This window comes from Diplotaxodon limnothrissa, linkage group LG14, assembly GCF_057381915.1.
Source record: "Diplotaxodon limnothrissa isolate DT_005_m linkage group LG14, D_limnothrissa_male_GT1.1, whole genome shotgun sequence".
Taxonomy (NCBI): domain Eukaryota; kingdom Metazoa; phylum Chordata; class Actinopteri; order Cichliformes; family Cichlidae; genus Diplotaxodon; species Diplotaxodon limnothrissa.
The window spans coordinates 5,622,634-5,641,194 of NC_140609.1; the positions used below are offsets into that span (position 1 = coordinate 5,622,634).

At 41.6% G+C, this 18,561-nt stretch overlaps 1 protein-coding gene across 1 annotated transcript; it reads right to left on the minus strand.

The window, feature by feature from the left end:
- Positions 1-1,508: 1,508 nt before the first annotated feature.
- On the minus strand, positions 1,509-5,428 carry LOC146618275 (inward rectifier potassium channel 13-like). The gene is made up of 2 exons (XM_085371096.1): positions 4,912-5,428; positions 1,509-2,083 (listed from the first exon to the last, which is right to left on the minus strand). The coding sequence occupies exons 1-2, from the start codon at positions 5,426-5,428 to the stop codon at positions 1,509-1,511; spliced, it is 1,092 nt and encodes a 363-aa protein (XP_085227222.1).
- Between the last annotated feature and the right edge of the window lie 13,133 nt (positions 5,429-18,561).

Sequence of the window (18,561 nt, forward strand, 5' to 3'; positions counted from 1 at the left end):
TTCTCATCATTTTTCTTCAGTCACTGTTACACCATCTACCCTGTTTCACAGCCCACGGCTTTACAAGATCACACAGACTTAGCCTGTTGGCAGGATAACTCTATGGAAGAAAGAGAGATGAGTCTAAATTTGTCATTGTCACTGTGAGCATGCTTGCAAATGTTAATGCAGATCACTGTACTTGTTGTTATCCTGACCTTTTCACTTTTTAATAACATGTACATTTTGTGAGTGCTGCTTTTATAGCTTTGCTCTCAAATGTATTTTTGCTAGAAAACTAATTCTATTTAATTTGATAATAAAGGTAAATAAGAAATTCTATAACCTCTATAAATAGGTAATGTAGTGTTGCCACTGGGCACTCACAGGCAAGGATGACAACATGCAAACTCTTGATTCAAACCCAGAATATTCCTACTGGCCACTCCACCACTGTGTCACGTTCTGGATCATTCAGTTGTCATGTACTGTATTGCTTGTTGTAGCTGGGAACTGTAAGTTTATTCTGGCCTGCAACTGTTTATGTCTGGTCCCAGTCAAGTAATATTCATACGTTATTCCTGTTAAGTCTATCGGAACCTACCCTTTAGCTAGCTTAAGTCAGTAAGTTCTCAAAGCAGGTATTACATTTGAACAAGGTACATCTGAATTTCTACACAGTAAATTGCTTACTTGGAATTCAATAAATATCTTATCCTTGTATGAGAAGCATGAAAATTTAGTTGATACAAAATGCAATCAAACTGCTCCATGGCTCCCCAAAATAAAAATAAAAACCTAGAATAGATTAAAATTTTGGCTCCTGTGTACTTCTAACCATGGATTTTTCACAATCATTCTTTAAACACAGCAATTCTGCAATTTTCATTTGATTTTGGAGAAAAGAATTAACCAAATCTGGCAAGATGTGCAGTTGGTGAGTAGCAACTGTCTGTTAGTGTGGTTAAAAATACAGTAATGGGGCAAGCATGACAGTGAAACTGCAGTAGCACTCAAGTGCTGTCGATAAGGTGATGCCTAAATATAAATTGTGTATTTTCATGAGCTGAGTGACCAAACTTTTTGATCGTACCTTGTAAGTTTGAAGTGTGATAAGAGAACAGTTTAGACTGTTCTTATTCAGTCATGTAAATTCTTCTATGATCCTTGCATTTTCATCATCTTGAATTACTTTTCCTTAAGTATTAAATGTTCAAACACACACATCTCCCTATACCCCACTCCGCGCACATTCTTCCATCCTTGCTAGTCAGTCATTTTAACTAATACAACTGCCAGTAGTTACTGGTTCCCCTGCTTTGAGCACTGAGGACTTGAAGTGATTTGAGGGAGGAGGTGAGGGAGCCTGCAGCAGTACTTATATATATCTGGCATACATTTGAATTTTTATAATGTTGAATCATAAATTCAAATTTACCAAATTCAATCAAATACCTCCTGACAACAAATATATCTGCCTCCACTTGCATATTCTCTCGGTCTCTTTGAGAATCTTCCCTTCAGCATTCTTACTCCATCCTCTCATTTCCATCACCGTTGATCTGCACCACACAGTCCTTGTTCATAGGCTCTTTTGAATGGGCTGTATCAAAGTGCTGGTTGCTCACTGTGTACCTTCCACAGGCATCCAAACCCAAAGCAGGGACAAAGCGGCGGTCAAACTGGATTTCTTGGCGCAGATAAGAGGTCCTCTTCTGGCAAGTGTCGCCAGTTCCCTCCTGCAAGGCTGATAGGAAGACAACTAACTCAAAGTGGGTTGATGAACCCTCACACAGGACAGGATAGAGGGGGCTCCGACGGTCCAGGGGGTGGTAAAAGGTGAGTGGGAAAATGAAGAAGGGGCATGGCTGCTGGCCCAAATGGTCCAAATAGAAGTCCAATGAAGTCTGGTGCAGAGCTTGGCCTTCATGCTCCTCGTATAGCACAGCACTCACCTTTACATCCACCAGAGGCCGCTGCAGCAGATTGGTGACTCGAAGCATGAGGCACGTCTGACCCAGGTGTTGGCCCACCACTGCCTGGTGGCTGAATTGTATGGCTCCTGCTCGCTTCTGGGGGCGGGCAATCTTGGCTACAAATGCACCTGAAAGTTAAGACGAAGTCTTGTTCATGTTGTTTTTTTAGCCAGTTAATCACATTTTTTAGTAATGTTTCTTTGTACTAAACCATAGCACAGGAAATATTATTCTCAAGCATCATGGAAAACCCCCCACAAAATGAGTAGTTAATAGTAATGGTTGCAGCATATGACCAAAGAACATGAAAACATGAAGTGCCATTAAGCTGAAAACTTTTTCTCAAATTATTATGAAATTATTTTAAACCTCTGCATATAAAAAGGATTATAATTCCTAAACACCTAATGTAATACTTTTGCTAAATGCTTTAAACCTCTCCACAAATCGCTACCTTATTATGGTGGAGGGGTTTTTGTGTCCCAGGGATACCAGGGGCTATGTTGTCTGAGGCTTTTTGTCCCCTGGTAGGGTCTCCCAATGAAAATTGGTCCTGGGTGATGGACCAGACAAAGACCAATTAAAAAAAACCCTATGAGCAGAAGATTGAGGGAACCATTTACCCTGTGCAGGATAGGGTTAACCAAGACCCTGCCCTGGAGCCAGCCCCGGGGAGGGTGTCCGAGGGCGAGCGTCTGATGGCCGGGCCTTAGTCCATGGAGCTCATTTGGGCACAGCCCAAAAAATAAACATGGGCCCACCTTCCTGTAGGCATACCATCCCCACATTGCGCTGCAGGGCTCGGGTGCAATGTGTGCTAGGTAGAGGCCAAGGTCAGAGACCAATCCCAGGCTACCAAGACTAGCAACTGGAACATGGAATGTCACCTCTCTGGTGGGGAACGAGCCTGAGTTAATGTGTATCGTCTGTTCTTATAAGAATGACGGCCTTCTTGGAGTCCCTGGACAGGGTGCTTGAGGGTGTGCTCTATCTGGGGGCTCTGTCGTCCTACTGGGAGACTCCAACGCTCATGTGGGCAATGACAGTGAGATCTGGAGGGGCGTGAGTGGCAGGAATGACCTGCCATATCTGAAACAAAGTGGTGTTGTGTTACTGGACTTCTGTACAAACCACAGTTTGTCCATAACAAACACCATGTTTGAACATACAGGTGTCCATAAGTGCACTTGGCACCAGGACTCTCTAAGCAACATGTTGATGATTAATTTTGTAATCATATCATCAGATGTGTGGCCTTATGTTCTGGACACTCGGTAAAGAGAGGTGCTGAAGTGTCAACTGATCACCACCTGGTGGTGAGTTGGATCAGGTGGCAGGGCAGGATGCTGGACAGATCTGGTGTGCCTAAACCTATAGTGAGGGTTCACAGGGAACACCTGTCCCAGTCCTTCAACTCCCACCTCCAGCAGAGCTTCGACAGTGAGTCCAAATGCACTCAGCACCTCAATTGCTGAAACTGCTGCACTGAGCTGTGGCCACAAGGTGGTTGGTGCCTGCCGTGGTGGTAACCCCCGAACCAGATGGTGAAGGGAACCGTTAGGCTGAAGAAGCAAAAATGTAAAAATATGTAATGTCCAAAATGTTATGGTCCTAACTGTATGGAGAGGCAGACAACTACAGCAAGTTCATATAGAAATTGGGGAATTGTATGTCTGATAGAAAATGTTTAGACTTTTGAAAAACATATAATATTTCTGCTTTTTTTTCAGTAGTAAAACAGAAACAAAAGGTAATAGACAATGGAAAGACTAAAAGTAAAATACAAGCACTTGGATAAACATCATTACTTTCCTCACTTGTTCTGATGGTGTGCATTGTCATCAGATAAATGCACATTTCTGATTTCTATATAGCAAAGGCAGTGATCATGATAGTGGAAACAATTTTAGACCAAAGAATGATGTTTAAACTTCAAAATATCTTTTAAAATGTTAGAAGCACAACTGTATTCTTAAAGTGCCCTATTTTTACATTACTGTACTAAATGTGTCTCAAATCACAGGAGAATAACTTAAAATATATGACTATTTCTTAAGCCTCTTACACTGTGCACTGCTTTTGGTTCATTTATTAATGGTAAACTGGTCATTTTTCAATGAAAAGTTGGAGCAGTGTTACTGGGTTGGACCTGGTAACACTCACACATCGGTAAAGTAAAGTGTGGTTTGATCTGTGAATTTTTGTGAGGAGCAGCGTAATGTTTGAATAAAGCTTGAAAAAGGTTCAGACAAAAGATGCCAGTGTCCAAGATAGAATAGCATTTCTATGGGATGAAGTCAACAATATTACATATCTAATTTTCTGGCTACCTAGAAATATATTCATGGGATTTATCTCTGGAAGTGCAATACCTGGAGTATTCCAGCAGGTGTCACATTTTTTTAGCCTCAGAAGCTTTAAAACTGCAATCTCTGTTCTGCCTCATGAGGTTGGAATCCTATAGCTTTTTTTCTTATCTCAGGATTAATGAAACAGATCTTGTAACATGTTGTATTATAAGATATTTGTTTAATTAATCTTTAGATCTTTTGTTGTGCCATAAGATCTAGTTTTCCACTTCAAATGTTTATGATTAGGATGTGGATAGGTGTTTTGGAGATTACTGGTTTGATTTAAGCACTGACTGAGACTGGCAACCTGTCTGGGGTGTATTTTGTCTCTTGCCCAGATTCACAAAGTCTGCTGTGAAAGGTTCCAGCCTATGAGAAAAATGTCAACATGAGCAATTTCACAAAGAAATGATAGTATGATTCATTTAGTATGATTTACACGTTTTCCTTTAGACTTTGGGCTACCACTAAAACACCTTCTATTGTGAATATGTAAATGTCAACTCAGTGTGGTAGTTATTTTCTGTTATGTTTCCCAAATAGTAAATTAAACTTAAGACTGAGAATTGTCTTAGAATAATTGATGTTTTGATGGAGAGATGTACCTGTGATAAATGCTTCCAGCATGAGCCCAAGCAGCATCTGTACAGCCAACAGTGCTATAGCACTGGGGCAGTCTCCACTGGGGAACATAGTGCCATAGCCGATGGTTAGCTGAGTCTCCAGGGAGAAGGAAAATGCAGCAGTGAAGCTTGTAATGTGCTTTACACAGAGCACATGCCCCTGTGGGGGCGCATCATGATCCTGCACAGCAAGGTCCCCATTTAGGTGTGCCAGCAAGTACCACAGACAGGCAAACAACAGCCAGTGGGCCAGGAAGGAGGTGCAGAAGGCCAGGAGGACCCATCTCCAGCGCAGACTCACCAACAATCCCCACACATCCTGCAGGGCCAACAGCCAGGCTCTGCGTAAAGTCTCATGCCATGAGCCCGAAGAACACACAGTGGGGCGAAGTGCACAGTGTCCATCTTTGGTGATCAGACGCTGGTGAGGTGGAGCGGACAGGAGAGGTGATGAGGAAGCCTTGCCACCCAGAACACTGCTGTTCGATTTGGTTGTCATGCTTATGGGCAAAGTGAAGGTGATGATGATCCTGAAATGAAATAACAGGGGAGCTGACTAACATAGATGATCAGTAATTATCCATACAACTTTTATCAGCATTTTTCCCATACAAAAATAGATGTAAAGAAAAAAAAGAGCTAGAAGTTAGTCACACTGTGGTATGAAATTTGCCCATGTATGGAAAAGAGGTGGGGATGGGGGCTTTGTGATCTGTGGGTAAATTATTAGAGAGCTCGCAATAGCTTCTCAAGTTCCTGTTTTCTCTCTACATACTTCTTGTGACTGCTGTTTTGAATCGCATCATTTTGCTGAATAATTTCAGCTTGGTTAAAAGGACAATAAGTTCAGGTTATTCACTCCTGTCTCTTTTCTCCAGTAAATGAGCACAGAGAGCAGTTCCTACTATCTAAAGATTATAACTGTAATTAGAATTTAGTTGAAAAAAGGTCTTGATGCACTGCTGCCTGTAAGTTGGTGGATTCTTTTAGTTATGCTAAGCTAACCAAATGCTAAATCTATCTATCTATCTATCTATCTATCTATCTATCTATCTATCTATCTATCTATCTATCTATCTATCTATCTATCTATCTATCTATCTATCTATCTATCTATCTATCTATCTATCTATCTATCTATCTATCTATCTATCTATCTATCTATCTATCTATCTTGATGCAAGTGTGGCAAGCTATCATTAAACTGAAAAAACAAAATAAACCTATCAGTGAGATCCCAGGAAGTGTGCAAGTGACTTCTTCAGTCTCAGCTGAGTTCAGGTTTCGCCTGCCTTATAAATAGTACCGAAACTAGAACCAGGTGTAAATAAACTTCAGGACAGTTGTGCCGTCCACTTAGGTGGAGTTTGTTTGTTTTCCCCCATGTATAATTCACAACAATCCTCCTGGTACTTAAACCTGTACACTATTACTCTGTTTTTACCGGAGACCCAGTTCTTAAGGTGGACCAATTTTGGTGTAGTGTGTTTAGGCAGACAGAGAAAATACGTCTCAGATGTTCTGTTACTCCTGACACATAAGGAATCACAAAAGACTGCTTAGGAGGCGATTGTCCTTCTCTCCTGGATTGCTTGAAGCATTCTTAAGGTGTCTTCCCAGCTTTGACAAATCTCCAGCTTGGATAACTACATTTACTCAGGGCCTTTTTGAGATGTTGTTGTTCTGCTTCCTTGGCAGCTGTGTCTGTTTGGATGGTGTTCACTATCTGTTGTGGCATCCTTATGACACGTAGTGTGTTCTCCAGTGGATAAGTGATAAGAATCAAATCTTAAATATTGATTGTCTACTAATCGGAAGGTTAGTGGTTTGATTCCAGGCTGCTCCAATCTGCAAGTCAAATATCCTTGGGCAAGATACTAACCCCAACTTATCCTCTGCTGTCTGCATGCACTGGAGTATAAATGTGTGTGAATGCTAGATAGAAAGAACTTCAGCATAGAAGAAGTGCTTGTATGAATGGGTGAATGAGCCAAGTTGTATAAACTGCTCTGAGTACTCAGGCAGAGTAGAAAAGTGCTACTAGGATCTGGATACACTGGTTTAAAAAAAGTCAGTGTCTACTGTACACTTTCAAATGTTTCCCATTAATGATGGAATTTTCACAGTCTAACTCCTTTCATTTACACTGTAAATCTGGAAACTAAACTTCATTTTCACCCTTGACTATTGTATGACACACACACATCAATGAAAACTAAACACATTTTTGCTATAAATTCAGTTAATTTTAGTTAGTTTTGTGAACACTCATTACAGTTTTAGTTAGTTTTCCTTTTTTTGTTTTTATTTTTATTTCCATTAACGAAAATGTTTTTTCACTTCTAGTTTTTGTTATTTCGTTAGTTTTCATTAACGATAATAACCTTGGTATCCGGTCGTTAAGTGATGGCGTGACAAATCCTACTTCCGGGCCTAAAGTAGTCTGCATTTAATATGGCTTTTGTGTTGTTAACTGTTAGAGTTAAATTGTTAAATGTTTGTCATTTTTATGTTTACCATTTGTACAGTGTTTTAACTCTGATGAAAGAAATTCCACTGTCCTACCCCCCAGATTCTCAAGGTTCTGGTGGGGGCTGTAATGTTTTATTGCAGATACATCCTATCTGGAAGATCTGCTTCTTTTGATGTAAGCTTCCTGGGTTTACGACCCTTTGGTCAGCAGGTCTAACACACACACACACACACACACACACACACACACACACACACACACACACACACACACACACTCTTACAGAAGTTCACACATATACATTTACATACAGTGCCTTGTCTTTGTAACCAAAGGGGGTTGCAAGGGGAGGTGCTTTGTAAACTATTGTTTGAAGTTTGTCAATAAAAGGCAGCGAGAGGAGGCCATCATCGGGGGTCATTGTCGTGCTGGACACAGATGAGAGGCCTCCCTTGCTCAAGTAATCGATCGATCGACTGTCTTGTTTTCTTCATGATGAATAAGTCTCTAGAATTAGCGGGGTTTGTGGAAACACAGACCCAACATTTATTTGGTCCTTCGGAGCCGGAGCCTAACATACTGCATCCACCGAGGAGAGGGAGAGGATGCCACCGCAACGTCTGGGATGATTGACGTAAAGCCCTGGTGTTTCACTTTGCTTTGTTACCAGGCCGGGAAGTTTGCGCCTGACCTCCCCTCGGGATGGATGACAATTGACGGGATCCAGAGACTCTTCCCATGAACGTAAACAAACAGTGAGTACAGAAGGCCTTAGAGAGCGGCTATGTGCCCGTGCGTTAAAGCAGGTACGTGAGCGCGCAAGCTGTGCGTGTAGACGCAAGCTGCCTGGTTTCTCCGCCAGTGTTTTTGTTTTAATCTTTTTGATTTATTTAAGCTCTCAATTTACCGGTCGATCTACGTCCCTACCCTCACCTATGGCCACGAGCTGTGGGTAGTGACCGAAAGAACGAGATCGCGGATACAAGCGGCAGAAATGAGCTTCCTCCGAAGGGTGGCTGGCCTCTCCCTTAGAGATAGGGTGAGAAGTTCGGCCATCCGGGAGGGGCTCAGAGTAGAGCAGCTGCTGCTCCACATCGAAAGGAGCCAGCTGAGGTGGTTCGGGCATCTGACAAGGATGCCCCCTGGGCGCCTCCTGGGTGAGGTGTTCCAGGCATGTCCCACCGGGAGGAGGCCCCGGGGCAGACCCAGGACACGCTGGAGAGATTATATCTCTCGGCTGGCCTGGGAACGCCTTGGTATTCCCCCGGATAAGCTGGAGGAGGTGGCTGGGGAGAGGGAGGTCTGGGCCTCTTTGCTTAGGCTGCTGCCCCCGCGACCCGGCCCCGGATAAAGCGGATGAAGATGGATGGATGGATGGATGGATTTATTTAAGGAGGGTTAAGTCGGTTTCTCCACCGAAGGAGGTTTAAAGAGGTTTCTCCACCGAATAGAAGGAGGGTAAGGACGGTTTCTCCACCGAAAGGAGGATAGAGCTCTATAAAATAAAAAGGGACTCCGCAGTTAAGGGCGTTGAGTGAATGGTTTCTCCACCAATGTTAAGGAGGAAAGAGCTCGCCGCGGTAAGGGGGATTATAGGCCTTAAAAAGAGTGTGAATGAGCGTATGCATGTGTGAGTGCCAGTAAGTGAACGCAGCAGCACAGAAGGAAACCTAAAGCGGTGTTAACGGAATTCTGTGACCTGTTGTGTACACGTAGCCTGGGTTTTGGAGTAAGGTGTTACCTGCCGTAAACTTAAAAGAATTGTCATAATGGGGAATAAAATATGTAAGTCTGCCTTAGAAGGGGATGTAAAATTTATGGAGAAATTTTTACCGGGCAGCACGCAGTATGTAGGTTGTTGGCATGAAAAATATGGATTTGAAGGGACATTAGTGGAAGTTAAGTGTAAAATGCTGGTAGAAAGAATAGCTGTAAGTGTAGCAGGTAAAACAGGAAAAGCGAAGCAGAGGAAGGAATTGCAGTTAACAGTTGCTAAGTTGTGGCTGGAGCAGACTCAAAAGAGAAGAGAAGCACAGAAGGTTAAAAGAGCAGTATTGCAAGCAGTAGTTGTGAAACCTGAGGATGAAACCACAGCTCAATCCACTGCAACTACTCTAGAACAACACCATAGAAAAGCATTATGAAGAGCAAGAATGTTAGCAGAAAGAAGAGCCAGAGAAGAGCGTGAGAGAGGCAGAGGTGGAGGAGAGACTAAAGGCTGAGTATGGAGAGACATTAGGAGCAGCATTGAGTCCAAGAGAGACTAGGCAGGGTAGGAAACAGAAAGTAAAGTTAGTGAACACAAATGTTACAACTACATAACCATCCCCGACACAACACAAAAAAACATATGGTGTTTCTGTCCCAGAGTGTGAAGATGAAGAAAGTTTTTCTCCTGATCCATTCCGTGAGTGTGAGCATGTTTGACGTCACGGTGTGTGTGAAAAGGTATCCAGCTGGGGCAGACGTGATTCTGCAGGTCACTTCCCCAGTGGACAAAAAGAAATAAAATAGTTGTGTGGATGAATGATAGCAAGAAGAGTGTTTGGTGTTTCTCAGTCTGAAACAGCTGTAATGCTACTTTCTGTTTTGGAGAAAAGTACAGTTAAAAAAAAAAAAAAAAAGAGAGATGTGTGTTGTTTTAAGCAGTGATGAGAATAATGAAAGTGTGATGAGAGAGGAACACAAAAACATAAAGAAAATGCATTAACCATACTAACCCCACATGCATATACACATAGATGATACTCATGAAGACCAGACAGCATCTTAAGCACGAGATTCTGTTTGTCATCTTGTCCAAGTCACTAGTAAGATGAAAGTGATACATAGACTAGTGGACTGAATATTATAGGAGGACAGATGGTTGCATCATAGAGGAGAAAACAGAATGCTGATGAGAGGTCTTAAATGAGTGAGCTGAGTGAGCTGATTTTGAGTTTCTGGTGTGTGAAGAAGTTTTACCATGGCACACATTTAGTTACATGAGAAGAAACTTACTGTTAGGGAAAATGTTCTAAAACACTTCTTCAGTAAAGACTCAGAGAAGAGAAACACACAGAACTTCTTGCTAGCAAGGGCAGCCTCCACTCTAAGAGACTCCAGTGAGAGAACTGCCCCGGTCTTTATTTATACTCCATTGAGCGTATGTGTGTGTGTGTGATGTGTGTGTGATGTGTGTGTGTGTGTGTGTGTGTGTCCTGCTGATCAAAGGGTCATAAAAGGCACATCCTTGGTCAGGAAGAGGGTAGACCTCCCCCACCCTAGATGGTTCACCCTAGATAACCCAGTGAAGAAGTCCAGCGGTTCATCTAGGCAAAAAGGCACTTAGACTAAAACAGACATAGCTATGTTAAAACAATAAAACAAGGTGCAACCTCTCATGCTCCCAGGACGTGGGGGTGCATTCCTGGAGTGCACACCAAGCCTGCAGCCTGTTAGAGATCACACATCCTGTCACTACACAATTAATTATATGCCTCTAAGCATACATGGTTAAATATTTCCTAATGCAAATAACTACATGCAGTATTTTATCATATGCAAACTTATATCACTAAAAGATTATACTGACTACTAAATACAATTTTCCATTGACATTCCCTCCTGTTGTCAGTAAAACTTTAAGTGAGATACCAGTTTGTAATATCTTGTTGTACATTTTCTATCACATCGTCATTAATCACACAAAATCTTCATGTTCCAACAGGTCGGGGTCATTATCATCATCATCACTTGTCATGGCTATTTATGCAGCAACAGTAGAAAATATTATGCGGTTAATCATGAGTTTTATACATGGCAATATACACGTTACAAAGATACAAAATAAAAGTGAAAATATCCCAACTCCGATGAGTAGTCTTTTTAGCACCTGTAACCAGGAGCCAGTGTAAAGCCAAGAAAACCAGTCACTTGTATCACTTACATAGTCCTGATTTTGAGCCTGCTGGATCTGTCTCAAAACATTCAGGGCGTCAGTCATGTTTGATGAATGTACATCGTCCAGTATGTAAGTGCAGCATGTGTTGTTGAAGAGGACACGAAGTCCCCTTTCTCTGCTAGTATCATAGAGTAGTTCTTCCCTGGGAGTTAGTCCAGGAACACATATAGTGTGGGGTATGTTGCCGTGCTGGGTAGATGGGAACAGACATAATAGTCTGTATTTGCCGATTCTGCTTTTGTTCTGTCGTGGATATAACGGTACCAGGCATTATTCATCCACGGAGGGATGTGGTCTTGCGTCATATCCCTTAGGTGAGAGTTGTCGTGTGTCCATCTTCTCTGCCTTCCTCCTGGTTCAGCTGTTGTTTGCGTCAGCTGGGGTCCTGTAAAAGTGAGCGTCGTAGTCAAGGTAACCAAGAGGGTCCACCTTCCCATGGTTGCACACAGGTCCGTCACGCCTCGCACTTGGTTGCCCTAGAGTTGATCAGAGGCTGGAGGTTGAAGTGCGAGCTTACCCTACGGGGGCTCAATCAGCACTCCCCCCTCACCACTGAAACAACCAAGTGTGAGATTTCTCTATTGTGCTGTCTTGAGGGTGTCGGGGTTTCCTGGGACCTTGACCTCTTTGCAGTGGCTCTGATAAATCCAGGAGGATCTCTCCGCTATTTTGCAGGCAGTCGGAGTGGTCAAAAGCACTTGAAATGGCCTCTATCAACCCCCCATCGCCTCACTTCAGGCCTTTATCCTGCGGTAGGAATACTTATGACTCTTCTACTGTCCATCCTCTGCAGAAAAGCATCTCTGTGGAAAGGGTGCAGGGTTCAGTTATCTTACTGCTGTTGTGATCCCAGCAGCCTTCAGAGTGTCATCGTATGCACAGTATAGTGGCACAGCATTAGGTGTTGTTCATAGGAAGCTGCTGTCATCACCACCATGGCTTCTGGTTCCTGGGCTTTCACAGAATCATGATGCCATCCTTAGATTCCCTCTGCGCTGTCGATGGAGCTTGGCACGCTCTCTCCATCCCTCAAGTTTTCATATTCCAACGCTGTGTGGGAAGTCTCCTCTTGATCTCCTGGAAGCTCAGTAGCACAGCTCTCTGTGTGATGTCCGCTGTGCTGAAGATGATCTCTGATCCTCCTGAAGCCTCTCTCCTGGCCTCAGCTCCCATCTTGTGGACAATCCTCTCAGCCGCTCCTTCTCGTCATGGCACCTCACGACATCTACAAATTGAAAAAAAAACAAAAAAACAAAACACTCCTCTCGCCACACGGCTTTCGCCATGTGTTAACTCCCCAATGAGACACGCACAAGAATGTTGCACAGTCTCAAAACATTAATCAGCAGTCACATGTTAAGCTTGTTTAACTCCCAGCTCCACCTGGAGCCTGTAAACAAATCTGTTAAATCAAACTTCACATTTGCAACGAACTATAGATCATGAGAGTGATAAAGTATTCAACATCACAGAGACAAGTATCATTGCAGTTTTATTCTAAACTCATTAAACTCCTATTTTTCCCCATAATTTATTCTAAATTATTTAACATCTCAACATCATTCCACATTGTAATCAGTGAACTTCACTTATAGGCCATCAAAGCCTCATCTGAACATGGATGCACCACTTGCATAGGTTTAATACCTGTAAATAAACAGTTAATCACACAAATCGCTGCAAAAATTATATGGACACTCCCATGAGTCAACTCATCAAAATCAGATTCCTGTCTTAAAGAAAAAGGTTAGCTAGATCATATCCCAGGCAACATCAGGGCATCTCCTCCCCTGGAGCAGCACCACCCTGGACCTATAATCCTGCAATAAAAATGTTAGTGTGTTTTGCATAACACCTGGCTCTGCCAGGAGCCTGCATACACACCATCATGGCCTGGAAAGCAAAATCTGGAAGTGAAATCAAACTTCACACCTATAAACAATTATATCATAAAAGTAATAAAGCATTCAGCACTAGCAAGACAAGTGTCATGTGCAGGTTTTCTCAAATCAGTAAACTACAATTATTACCATAATTTGCCTCAGACATGGATCATCCCATGTACTCAGTCAACAGTAATGTAATCAGTGACTTCTCGTAAGCAAAGTCACTCCACTCATATATTATTTATGGGCTCAAGAGTGGCCAGCAAATGAGCCCATATTAACTATTCCATAACACCGCATCTCTTATTTGTTTGTCTCATGTCACTTGTCCGCTTCTGCTGAATCTTGTACATGCAGTCTCAAAAAACAAACATTAGCAACACACATTGATTATCCTGGTGGGCAGGCGTCGGCCATCCACATTCCAGAGGTGCCATAAAAACACCATAAAGTTAGCCATCCCTAGCTGTAGAAAGAATGTCATACACATATAAACCCAGAAATCCTATAGTAAAAAAAACATTAACTAATCCTCTTATAAATCACATGATCAAACACATGAAAAACTGCAATGCTGTAGAAAAGAAAATGCAAATGTTAGCGCTTGCGCAGGCGTATTGCATACTTTGTCACCGTTACCTCTGTAAGCAACACAAGGTAGTGAATAACACACACATAGTAAATTCACAGACAGAGAAAATGGCATTTAAAAGATTAAATCGTCATGCAACCTCGAATGTTGCTGTCATCTTTCTGCTCCTGTAACAAAAACACATAAAATCATCCACCCTTTTGTCCTGTCTAGGTGGAGGTTAACCTTGAGTCGTGGTCAAGTCCTGTCAGCTTTTACCAGTCAGTCAGTTTGTTTTTATTCTATTTCCATTCATTCATTCATTCATTCTTTCTTTCTTTGCTGATAGTGGAACCTATCGTCGCATTTAGTTTCCACTCTCAGCAAAATGACGTCATTTCAAAAAGAAAAAGAAGTTTAGATAGGATTACATTGCTGAATCCTTTTTAGGACAGGGACTCTCATTTAATATTGTCCCAATAAGTAGCTTTCTCCTGAGCCCATTTCAATGTGGAGAAAACTCACTTGTATCAGCTTTCTCGACAGGTCGCGTAGCACTTACAATTCCCAACGTGCAGATCTGCTTAAAGAAAAGAAATAGACAAACAAAATCAGTGCCTGTTCAAAAAATAAAAATGAAAAATAACAGAGATTATCAAACCAAACTTTCAGTGCACTGTGAAAGTATCAAAATAAAAAGGCCTTGTTAAGTCATGACACAAACTCCTCATCAACTTCACAACAGGAGAAGAATCATCAGCTAGATTCACTCCAAACCAACCATCAGCTGCACAACTCACAACATAAGCCTAATGTCTTCTTTAACTTATGAGTTTAATCACCAGGTCTGTGCTCTTCACTCATTTAGGCCACAGATCTATTTTATTCAGTTTTCCTTTTTTCCCTTCATCATAAAACATGTGACATGCTGTCATGCACTTCACAAAAGAAGTTTGTTCTGACGTATTCAGAGTTGTGTATCTAAATACAGGATTCACTCGTACATCAAAGCAGGAAACTCAGTGTTTTAGAGTCTCCACTCAACACACAACAACTCCAACACATCTCATTCACTCGTGCTAGAATTCAATCACCTTTCATTAATCTAAGAACGATCAACTAATTTGCATATCAGCTATTAACCCACTAAGTTGACAGGACAACAGAAATGCATGTTCAAAATGTTATCACTAAAAGAGAATTTCCCTCATACAGTAAATTTAGTAGTAAACTTGTGCTGCATCAATCAAGCAGGAAGCTTCTCCCAATTTACTATATTAACAACTAAATTTATTGTCTGATCACTGGTTGGTCAAACCAGAATCTTTTTTCCCACAAAAGTTAAACTGCTGTCCTGCAACCTAGAGAGTCAATTTGTTTTTTTGTTGTTTTTTTTTTTTTTTGGATAAATTCAGTATTTAATAACAAGTGTCTGCTAAATTGACACTATTTTAACACTGATGAAAGATAACAAGCTAATTTTCATTACATGTGTGTTTGTGTTATTAGGCAGGTTTAATGCATGTCTGTGGAGCTGCATATCCAGCAGAGCATGTTCTTAAAGCTGCCTTTCCTACACACTTCTCTACTATTGTTTGATCATTTCTTAACTGATGTGCTATGAGTCCACTGGTATTGGCATCACACTAAGTGACTTGGACAAGATGATAAACAGACTCACATGCTTAAGATGTTGTCTAATCTTCATGAGCTCTCTTGTGTTTGGAAGTGTTAGTAGGGTTAATGCATGTTCTTCTTGTGTGTGTGATTTTGTATATGATGTATATGTTTTTTATATTTGCATATATCCAGACTCCTTCTCAATTTTCCAACTTAAGCAGTCAGTTTTCTTTTCCCAGGTTTGCTAACCCAAATTTTGATTTCCCACATTAAATAATTCCTATGTGTTCTCACCTAGTCTTCTCACTCTGTTGTCCTCTCACTCTTTTGTCCTCTCCCACTTCAACAGTCCCGGCAGTTCTCCTTCAGCTTTGTCCCGTGTTCCACTGTCTCTTCTTGCCATTTTACTCCACAGGTGGCAAATGTCAAACTCCAACTGTTCAGTTCTCCTCAAACGTTTTCTTCACATGCACAGTGAAGTTTCAGCTTGTTGGAAACACAGTGCCATTCATCCGATCAGTCAGGATGATGGGTTTGCTCTTCTCTGATGCTGTTTGTCCACATTGCTGCTGCTTTGCTGGGACTTTTTGTGCTCAGGACTTGCTGCTGTCTCTTTATCATGTTATTGCTTTGGAGCTGCATTCCTTATCTTCAGGGAGGAGTGAGCTTGCTTGTGAGGTTGAGAAACACATGGCACTGTAAATAAGTCAGCCAGAAACTTGGCCTGCATGTTTCCAATGATGTTAAAGTATAACTTTCTTCCGACTGCTGCATGTGGAAAATTGATTCAGGTCTGCTTTTCACCTGAAAGTGACAAACTAAGACATTTTCATTATTATCATCACTGCTTAATCAACACACATCTCTCTCTCTCTCTCTGTTTTTGTGAACAGTCCTTTCTTAAAAGCAGAAAATAAGATTGTAGTTGTTCTTGGCTGATCAACACAAAACCTTTTTCCTATAATTATTTTTCATCTACAATGTAAATTTTGTCTCTTTTTCACTCTTTTTTTTTTCTTTACAATAGCTGGTGACCTGCAGAACCACCGCTCTCACAATCAGAGGCAATTACTTTCACACAGCGCACACAAACACTGTGACGTCAAACACATTCACACTCACTTTGTCATCTGCATAAATAAATCACATGGCTGATAATATGTGCCATGGTGATCCGTAAATATGATCACCAGTTTATTTAACTATTTTTCAACCCAACAAAACAAATAAACAAAAACATAATGCTGATGCTATGAACACTCTACACACACGTCAAAATGCAGGAAAACTGCTCACGGAAACGCTGCACACTCCAGTTATCACAGTTATAGTTCTGTTTGTGTGAATTATCTGCTTTCATTATTAATACCAGTTTATAGGTTGTTATCCTTTTTATTATTAGTTTGAATGCGTTAAAATTAAGTTGTAATTTAGCTTTTTGTTTATTTTACTTTACTCCTCTTGCATTTATATCTATTCAGTCGGGTCTGTTTCCAACCCTTTTTTAAACTACTTCAAACTACTGTGATCTCTAATTTTCACTGGGTGAGGGATTATTACGTTCTTCGTAGTCTGAACTGCTCTCTTCACCTGAGCTGCTATCCTATTCTGAGTTACTGTCTACTTTGTTTCTTCTAACTCTTGCTCTTCCACGATGCATTCCTCTCTCTTTCTTTTGGATTATCCGTGCTCCAGCTTGCTGTTTTTCTAGACATTTCTCATCAGGTGTTAATTTTACTTGTTTATCCCCCATTTTCAAAGATTTTGCTGGGCCGTCGCTGGCACGCTTGACTTCAGAGTGGTTTACTGATACGGCCTTCGACTTCACCCTAACGGTGAAGCGGTATCAGTTTTCTGAGATGAAACTCAACCGTTCTCCCTTGTCACCAGTACGTGAGCCTCAGCAAAGAAAACAAAAATAGAAGTAGTTCAGCAGCGTATTGTGCTGTAAAATCAACTTACTTCCAGACACATACACACACATAGACATTTGCGCGCTAATTTGTCACGAGATAATTTCAGCTACCTCTAAAACTGGTCGAAACATAGTTCCTTTTGCCAAACTTAAACCTAATTTGTCACGAGATAATTTCAGCTACCTCTAAAACTGGTCAAAACACAGTTCCTTTTGGCGAACTTAAACCTAATTTGTCACGAGATAATTTCAGCTACCTCTAAAACTGGTCAAAACACAGTTCCTTTTGGCGAACTTAAACCTAATTTGTCACGAGATAATGTCAGCTACCTCTAAAACTGGTCAAAACACAGGTCTTTTGGCGAACTTAAACCCTTTTTTAAATTTTTTTTTTATCACATTTCTTTAAACTTTTGCGGTCGTCTTATATACCAAAATAGTGTTTCTCACCCCTGACGTCCCACTGGTGATTCAGATCATCGGACTGAATCCCACCGCCGTGGACCAGATTATAACACCGGCCCAGACCCGAATTTAACGTCCTGGGGCTCTCTCCTCATCCAAGAGGGCTGTGCACAGGCTTCGGTGCTGGCTCCCCACGGCGTCAGGAATCAGTGCTGGATCTTGGAACAGAGTCACAGATAACAGTTCTGATATTTTCTGCTCCGGCTCGAAGGACCAAATCAATGTTAGGGAAAATGTTCTAAAACACTTCTTCAGTAAAGACTCAGAGAAGAGAAACACACAGAACTTCTTGCTAGCAAGGGCAGCCTCCACTCTAAGAGACTCCAGTGAGAGAACTGCCCCGGTCTTTATTTATACTCCATTGAGCGTATGTGTGTGTGTGTGTGTGATGTGTGTGTGATGTGTGTGTGTGTGTGTGTGTGTGTGTGTGTGTGTGTGTGTGTGTGTCCTGCTGATCAAAGGGTCATAAAAGGCACATCCTTGGTCAGGAAGAGGGTAGACCTCCCCCACCCTAGATGGTTCACCCTAGATAACCCAGTGAAGAAGTCCAGCGGTTCATCTAGGCAAAAAGGCACTTAGACTAAAACAGACATAGCTATGTTAAAACAATAAAACAAGGTGCAACCTCTCATGCTCCCAGGACGTGGGGGTGCATTCCTGGAGTGCACACCAAGCCTGCAGCCTGTTAGAGATCACACATCCTGTCACTACACAATTAATTATATGCCTCTAAGCATACATGGTTAAATATTTCCTAAT